The sequence below is a fragment of the Myotis brandtii genome, unplaced genomic scaffold (assembly GCF_000412655.1).
Source record: "Myotis brandtii unplaced genomic scaffold, ASM41265v1 scaffold7, whole genome shotgun sequence".
Classification (NCBI taxonomy): Eukaryota; Metazoa; Chordata; class Mammalia; order Chiroptera; family Vespertilionidae; genus Myotis; species Myotis brandtii.
In genome coordinates, this window is record NW_005370740.1 from 816,173 (window position 1) to 823,582 (window position 7,410).

Below are 7,410 nucleotides of genomic sequence, written 5' to 3' on the forward strand. Positions count from 1 at the left end.
TTGCCCCCAACTGCGCCCCCCCTGCTGGCCTGGTCGCCCCTCACTAACTCCCCTGCCAACCTGGTTGCCCCACACAGCCTGCTGTTCAGTCATTTGATTGTCCCTTATTAATCCTCCTGCCGGCCTGGTCATCCCATGCAGCCTACTATTCAGTTGTTTGGTTGTCCCTCACTAACCCCCCTGCCAGCCTGGTCGTAGGCAGCCATCTTTTGAGGGTGTGAGGGTTAATTTGCATATTTTCCTCTTTATTATATAGGATAGCTTTTCCTGGCATGCAGTAGGTTTAACCAGTAACCAGACAACCAAGGGGTCCGTGCTGCCTGTCACCAGTTGAGCCAATTAAGCAGAGACAGGGTTGAATCATATATGAGCATTTATTCCAATAATGTGGGCAGTAGGGGAGAGAGCAGGTCATCCACAAAAATCTGCTCTGACTCCCCTTGCCAGTTGGCTGGTTATATACACACGAGGGAGAAGATAGTTACATGCAGCTGGGAGCTACAAGTGTAACATGGAAAGGGGAGGGTAGAGTCTGCAGCCCGGCCTTCAGGAGCTCAAAGTCTGATAACCAGGTGGCTAATCTTCTATGATGTTACAAACAGCTCAGGCCATTCCTGGGACTGGAGCATGGTCAGCGTTCCTGAGAAAAACTCCCAGAGAGGGTCCGGGTCCAGGTGCAGCAACCAAATCAAAGCGTTCCCTGTCCTTGGTCTGTTCTCAAAATGTATTTCTTGCCTTAGCTGGTTTGACTCAGTGGATAGAGTGTCGGCCTGCAGACTAAAGGGCCCCAGGTTCGATTCCGGTCAAGGGCACATGTCTGGGTTGTGGGCTTGATCCTCAGTAGGGGATGTGCAGGAGGCAGCCAATCAATGATTTTCTCTCATCATTGATTTTATCTATCTCTCTTTCCCTCTCCCTTCCTCTCTGAAATCAATAAAGATATACTAGTATTTTTTTTAAAAATGTATTTCTTTTCTGAGTAATGGACCCATTGAGGCATCTTATCTTTTTACAGTCTTGTTTCATCCTCCAGTTTCCCAGGGTCTATAAGGAAACGTTTTATCCATAGTTAGTGAGGTGAATAATTATTAGACAACTGTGGCTCTATTCTCATTACATGTCCTTCCCCACTCTCATAGGCACTATGAATTTTGATGGCTACATTAGTGGTTGGGTTCTTATAACAGCACACACTTTTAAAAATAGTGTTTGTATTTATAATTCTTTGTTGTTGTTGTTGGCAAATAAGCTTCAATGGGGCAGGGACCTGTGGGTCATTTATACCATTGTTCTTCTAGCCCCAAACACAGTGCCTGCATTAAACAAGCTCAAAATGAGTGCCATACTCAAAGTCAGATAGGTGATTAAGTGGTGGGCTGGGGATGGATGGGGTGTAATGTTGAGTGACCTTGAGGTTTGCATGGTGCTTGGTTAGGTGCGTGTGGTAGGCAATAGAGTCTTGCTCTTTTTTACTGAAGACAAGTGGTTGTCTTTGTTTTTTACGGCCTGAGTATTTAGGAGCCACAAGAATTTGCCAGATTTGACAGGTTTTGCCCTACACAATGATCTTTTCATTTGGTGTCACCTAATATTTTGTGTGAATACACACACACAGGCAAATGCATTTTAAAATAGGATTAAAATGAGTGGACCCTGAGGCTGGAGGTGGAGCCTGGGATGCTCTCAGCACCTTGGCAAGTCTCTGTGCTGAGGAGAGCTCCAGAGTCTACTCACTTTGTTCAGTTTGTTTGGACATCTCTATATGGATGCACTCACAGATCTCTTGTTCTTTTTCATGGCTATATATATATCCCATTTTATGGATATAATCTTTTATATTCAATCTTCATTTGACTTTTGTCTGGTCAGTTGTTTATGATGGTTTATTTAGTTGGAATATATGCCATATGGAACTTTAATCTTTTGTGTAATTATCAACTATGCATTCTCTCTCTTTTGTTATAAACATTTTACAGGAACTCTTTCTATATGAACAGATTACCTTATCTCCTCATCTACTAAGTCAACATCAGCACTGTACACTGCCTGCTTCTCAGCATGCTTTGTGGAACAAAGTGATGATAATGTGGAGCTGTTGTACTAGTATGTTGAGGGGATGGGTTGGTGCTTTTTGATTTGTGTTGTTTTCCTGAGCAGGATGCAAGGGTGATTTCTTTCCCGGGTCCTTGTCTAGATGGATTTGAAGAATTAAGCCATGGACAAAAGGTGGTAGATGAAAGGGTGGAAATTTATTGGAAGCAAATACAGACTCCCAGGTGGGGAGGGGGTCCCAAGGGGGTAACCCACTAAGCTCTTTTTTGCTAAGGTTTATAAAGGCTGCAGTTCTTTGTCTCTTGATGCTGCCTTCCAATTGGTCACTCTTTTTGTAGCTTCAAAGCCCAAACCCCACGTAGTTCCCCTCGCTTTCTCTCCCTCTTATCTTGTAACATTTCTCTATCTCCTGTGAAGGGATGTCTTCCTCTTTCTCTCATACCCTGTGGCTTTTCCTTATCTTCTGTGAATGGATGTCTCCCTTTCCCCTTATGCTTTTTTCTCTCTCTCTCTCTCTCTGTGAATGTATGCCTTCTGGAGGCTTCAAGCCCTCATCTATGCATTCCTCCCCTGGACCCTCTTTTTTCCTAAACTCCCTAAACCTGCCTATTTTTTATCCCTAAAACTCCTTTCACTTTTGTTATTAGAAGGAATAGTTGTTGTAGTTGCCCTATTAGTGTAATAATAAAATGGATTTCCTGAAAACTTCTAGGTATGATGCTTTATTAGCTAAGTTTATTCTTGTAGGAAACTCACTAATATAAGTATTTACTTAAATAGTATTCATAATCAGACTGCCCTCCTTGCTTGCTCAGTGAGGTCTTAGGATCATGAGCTGGGTGGAAGAGTGGGCCCTGAGGCTGGAGGGTGGAGCCTGGGACGCCCTCAGCATCTTGGCAAGTTTCTACTGAGGAGAGCTCCAGAGTCCACTCACTGGGCAGCTGCTTAATTTCTGTGCAAGGAGGAAAGTGGCCATCCAAGGCCAGCTGGTGGGATGGCGAGGGGAGCCCACTGTGGGGCTGAAGTGCCTCAGAGCCAGGGCTCAGGACAGCATTCTTGATTCCTTCAGGAGGATCCCAGAGGGGTATCCCTACAGGGACCCAGCACCCACCCTGTATGTCTGTGTGTCCCCTTCCAGTCTGCTGCCTTGGACACCTGTGAGCCGGAATCCAGTCAAGCCTCCAGCTGCCTGTGCCATGGATCCCAAGGTCAGATGCTTCTGGAGGAGGGATTTGGGGAGCAAGGGCAGCTGAGACCAGCTTGTTCTTTATGCTTAAGACCAGTAAGACCAGCCCAACCTGTGTGACAGCCCTGTAGAAGGGGCCTTGCATTCCCAGCTGACTGGGGTGTGTTAAAGTAAAAAACCATTGAAACCTGTAAAGAATTTTTGTGAGTTTATTTGAGCCAAACTGTTGACATATGCCAGGAAGCAGAACCTCAACGAATTTTGATAATGCTCCAGAGAATGGCAGGTTACATCTGTATTTATACATTGCAATCAAAGGAAAGGGACGTAGATGGGTTACATGAAATTCATTGGTGATAGATTAGGGAGGTGGGAGAAAGCAAAGTGGGGAAACCTCTGGGATAGGGTAAAAAGTGAAATGACGGACATGTGCTTCTTTTACACAGATGGGTACAGGATAGTTTTACATAATTAACAGTTGACAATTAACTTGATAACAATAGCAATTCGGGAATGTCCTGGTGTCATTTGTTGTGCCCTGAGGGGTCCAGAAAAAAAGGAAGTTACAAGTTACCCAGACATTTCACAGGTATGTTATCTTAGAGGCAAAAAGACAATGGGCTCAGTAAAGATCTAAATTGATCTTTGTCAGGGAAAATACTGGCCATAACCTGTTTGTAGTTAAATATTTAGTTTTCAGACCATCTTTTGTGGTTATTTTAGGTCTTTGAGTTTGTACAACCGCCATGCAGGCCTTCCCTGAACTAGTCAGGTTAGCATGTGGCCCCTTTCGTCCACAGGTGCCGTAAACAGAGGAGAGAAAGCCCCTCACCTCTGTCCTCTCCTGCTTTCCTCCTTTTCCCTTCTGCTCTTCAGACCTCCTCCTATACCTTCTGTCTGGCTTCAAGGAAGCTTTCTTTTTTCTTTTTCTTTATTTTTTAAATTTTGATTGATTGATTGATTGACTTTAGAGAGAGGGAGAGAGATGAAGGGGGAAAAGAGAGAGAGAAACATCGATTTGTTGTTCCACTTATTTATGCATTCTTGGTTGCTTATTGTATGTGCCCTAACTGGGGATTGAACCCACAACCATGGTGAATCAGGATGACGCTTAACCAACTGAGCTACTCAGCCAGGGTCAAGGAGGCTTTCTGATTTGAGACCATTTAAAAGCTATAGAGTGCCTGGCCAGTGTGGCTCACTGGTTGAGCATCGACCTATGAACCAGATTTATAGGTTCAATTCCCGGTCAGGGCACATACCTGGGTTTCGGGCTCAATCCTCAGTGTGGGGAGTGCAGGAGGCAGCCAACTAATGATTCTCTCTCAGCATTGATGTTTCTATCTCTCTCCTTCTCCTTTCCTCTCTGAAATCAATAAAAAACATATATATATATATATATGTTAAAAAGGTATAGAGTTTTGGGGACATATGTAATACTTTGAACATTAAATATAAATTTTAAAAAATAAATCATATAAAAATATGCACACACACACACACACACACACACACACACACACAAAATAAAAGCTATAGAGTTCTTGGAAGAGACCAGAGGTCGTATAGGCTATTCCCCCTGCCTTCAATAGGATGGTACTTAAACTGTGCCTTGTCTATACTTTTGAATGAGTTTAGAAGAGAAAATCACGGCATATCCAATCAATTGTTCTTTATTCATCTACTTTCTACATTAATGATGAGAGAGAATCACTGATCGGCTGCCTCCTGCATGCCCCGCACTGGGGACCAAGCTGCGACCGCATGTGCCCTTGACTGGAATTGAACCCAGGACCCTTCAGCCCGCAGGCTGATGTTCTATCCATTGAGCCAAACCAGCCAGGGCAAGGTTTTTTTGTTTTTGTTTTTTTTAATCCTGACCTGAGGGTATTTTTTCCATTGATTTTCAGACAGAGTGGAAGGGAGGGAGGGAGGGCAGAGAGAGAGAGAGAGAGAGAAACACTGACATGAGAGAGGCACATGGTCTGGCTGCCTTCCACACAGCTGGGAATCAAACCTGCAATCTAACCTGCAACCATGATAATCAAACCCTGGGCTGATACTTTAACCACTGAGCCAAACTGGCCAGGGCTTGACAGTAGAGCTTTTGTATAACATAATCACCCCCCTTTTTAAAGATATCTTTATTGATTTCAGAGAGGAAGGGAGAGGGAGAGAGAGATAGAAACATCAGTGGTGAGAGAGAATCATTGATCAGCTGCCTCCTGCATGTCCCCTACTGGGGATCGAGCTCACAATCCGGACATGTGCCCTGACCTGAATCAAACCGTGACCTCCTGGTTCATAGGTCAACATTCAACCACTGAGCCATGCCAGCTGGGCTCCCCATTTTTTTAGAATAATTTTGGAGAACTAAAGGCTGAATAACAATATATAAGCATTTTATTTTATGCATTTTATTGAAAACTATTTGCCTCCTAAAAACTGTCCTTTAAATGTTTTCTGAATTTTCTAATGAAAAATATTAAGGACTGTCCTGGTTGGTGTGGCTCAGTTCGTTGAGCATTGTCCCATGCACCAAAAGGTCGCAGGTTCCATTCCTGGTCAGAGCACATGCTCAGGTTGAGGGCTTGATCCCCAGTAGGGGGCATGCAGGAGGCAGCTGATCAATGTTTCTCTCTTACATTTATTTTTTTTCTCTCTCTCCTCCTTTTCTCTCTAAAAATCAATAAGAACATATTTTTTTAAAAAAGAAAACTACTAAGGACTTAGAAGATAGAAATAAATTTTACCTGCACCTTCATTTTCTACTGACCTCATACCATCCAGCATGTTAGTTTTGCATTTATTTATCTGGGCAGATCTTTGGATCCCTGGCCTTCCAGATTATTCCCTCTTTCATCCTAGATCTTTGATTTTTCTGAGCACACCTGACTGCTGATCCCACAAGTGCTCACCTGTGTTTGTCAAGAACACTGCCCCAAATGCAGTCAGCACACCAGAAATATCCACGCTGTCCCCCATAGCACAGAGGCTGAACTGAGCTACTGCTGTAGTACTGTTCACGGATGGAGAGCTGCTGGGCCACCATCACCAGCCCCTCCGGGTTGGAGCAGGAGCTGTGTTCTCTGTGGGTTTTGGTTAAGAGGCACATCCCTCCAAGCCTGCTCAAGGGGAGAGGGTATCTGGTTACTACTACCAGTATTTATTGAAAATCTGCTGTTTGCACAATACCATACTGGGCCCATAAAGGACATTATGGAGAAGAATGAGCTTCTAACTGCTGGATGCATGGCCATTAAGGCTGGGCTCAGTTTGGTAAAAGACACATGGGGCTTGGCAAAAGCAAGGATGCTTTCTACATGATGATATTTACTTGACTTCCTAAAACAGCCTTTGGGCTTCCTACCCCAAAAGCAAGCTTGCCCCAGCTAGATATTGTCAGGATGTCAGCTAAATGGTAGATAACCAACTTGTGCAGAATTGGAGCTTTCTCTTTGGCATCTGCACACAGGTGTTGCCGACTTGGTCTCTGCCCACTGAGATCTCTTGTGGGACTATTGTGTCCACAGGGTTATTCAGGTCTCTTGGGCTAGTGAGGCTATTTGGGGCCCCACTGTACTCAGAGCCCTTCTGCCAGCTCAGCCTTCCTGACCCCCTTTCATCTTAGGGCAGCAATGGTTCATGCCTCCAGGATGAGCGTATTACAGACTTGCTGGTGTTTGGCTTCCTTCAAAACTGCTCCAACTACAATTTCCACAAAGAGCTGCAGGTGTTGGGCCATGACCTATCTGTGCCAGCTTGTCTATGGGAAAACCATGACGATGAACTGCAGACCGATGGCAGCCAGTACAGCCACTTTGTCCTGGAGAGCCGGGAGACAGGTAAGCATCTGGCCCAGTATTCTCTGCCTTTCTGTCACCAGTGGCATTTAGGGAACCAGAATGCTAGAAGAGACCTTTGGATTCAGCTCCACCTGTGTGGTGTTAGTCCACCATTGATGTTTGTGTCACGTGATTGTTGGGTCTGTACTTGGTTTCTCTGGTGGAGCAAGCCTAGCTGAGTTTCCAATTAGTTGAAAACCTGCTCAGTTTCTCTATAATGACTATATCTGTATAGCACCTTACATTTTTATATATATTACTAGAGGCCCGGTGCACAAAAATTTGTGCACTCGGGGGGGGGGGGGGAGGGGGGCCCCCAGCCCGGCT

At 44.7% G+C, this 7,410-nt stretch overlaps 2 protein-coding genes across 8 annotated transcripts in view; one reads left to right on the forward strand and one right to left on the reverse strand.

Moving 5' to 3' along the window:
- The window catches only part of BID (BH3 interacting domain death agonist), a 49,955-nt gene that overhangs the window by 29,377 nt on the left and 13,168 nt on the right, over positions 1 to 7,410 (forward strand). For 4 of the 7 annotated variants that reach the window (XM_005882194.2, XM_005882188.2, XM_005882190.2 and 1 more), the window contains 2 exons: positions 3,191 to 3,260; positions 6,870 to 7,083. In XM_005882194.2, coding sequence (XP_005882256.1) covers positions 3,249 to 3,260; positions 6,870 to 7,083 — 226 coding nt within the window. In that variant the 5' untranslated portion in view covers positions 3,191 to 3,248. Of the gene's footprint in view, positions 1 to 2,002; positions 2,104 to 3,121; positions 3,261 to 6,869; positions 7,084 to 7,410 lie in introns of those variants that run through there. The other 3 variants (XM_014529921.1, XM_014529922.1, XM_005882192.2) reach the window with 2 other exon arrangements.
- Positions 3,574 to 7,410, reverse strand: part of BCL2L13 (BCL2-like 13 (apoptosis facilitator)) — a 212,771-nt gene continuing 208,934 nt past the window's right edge. Inside the window, exon 7 of the mRNA XM_005882183.2 lies at positions 3,574 to 3,776. Coding sequence (XP_005882245.1) covers positions 3,702 to 3,776 — 75 coding nt within the window. The 3' untranslated portion in view covers positions 3,574 to 3,701. The remainder of the gene's footprint in view (positions 3,777 to 7,410) is intronic.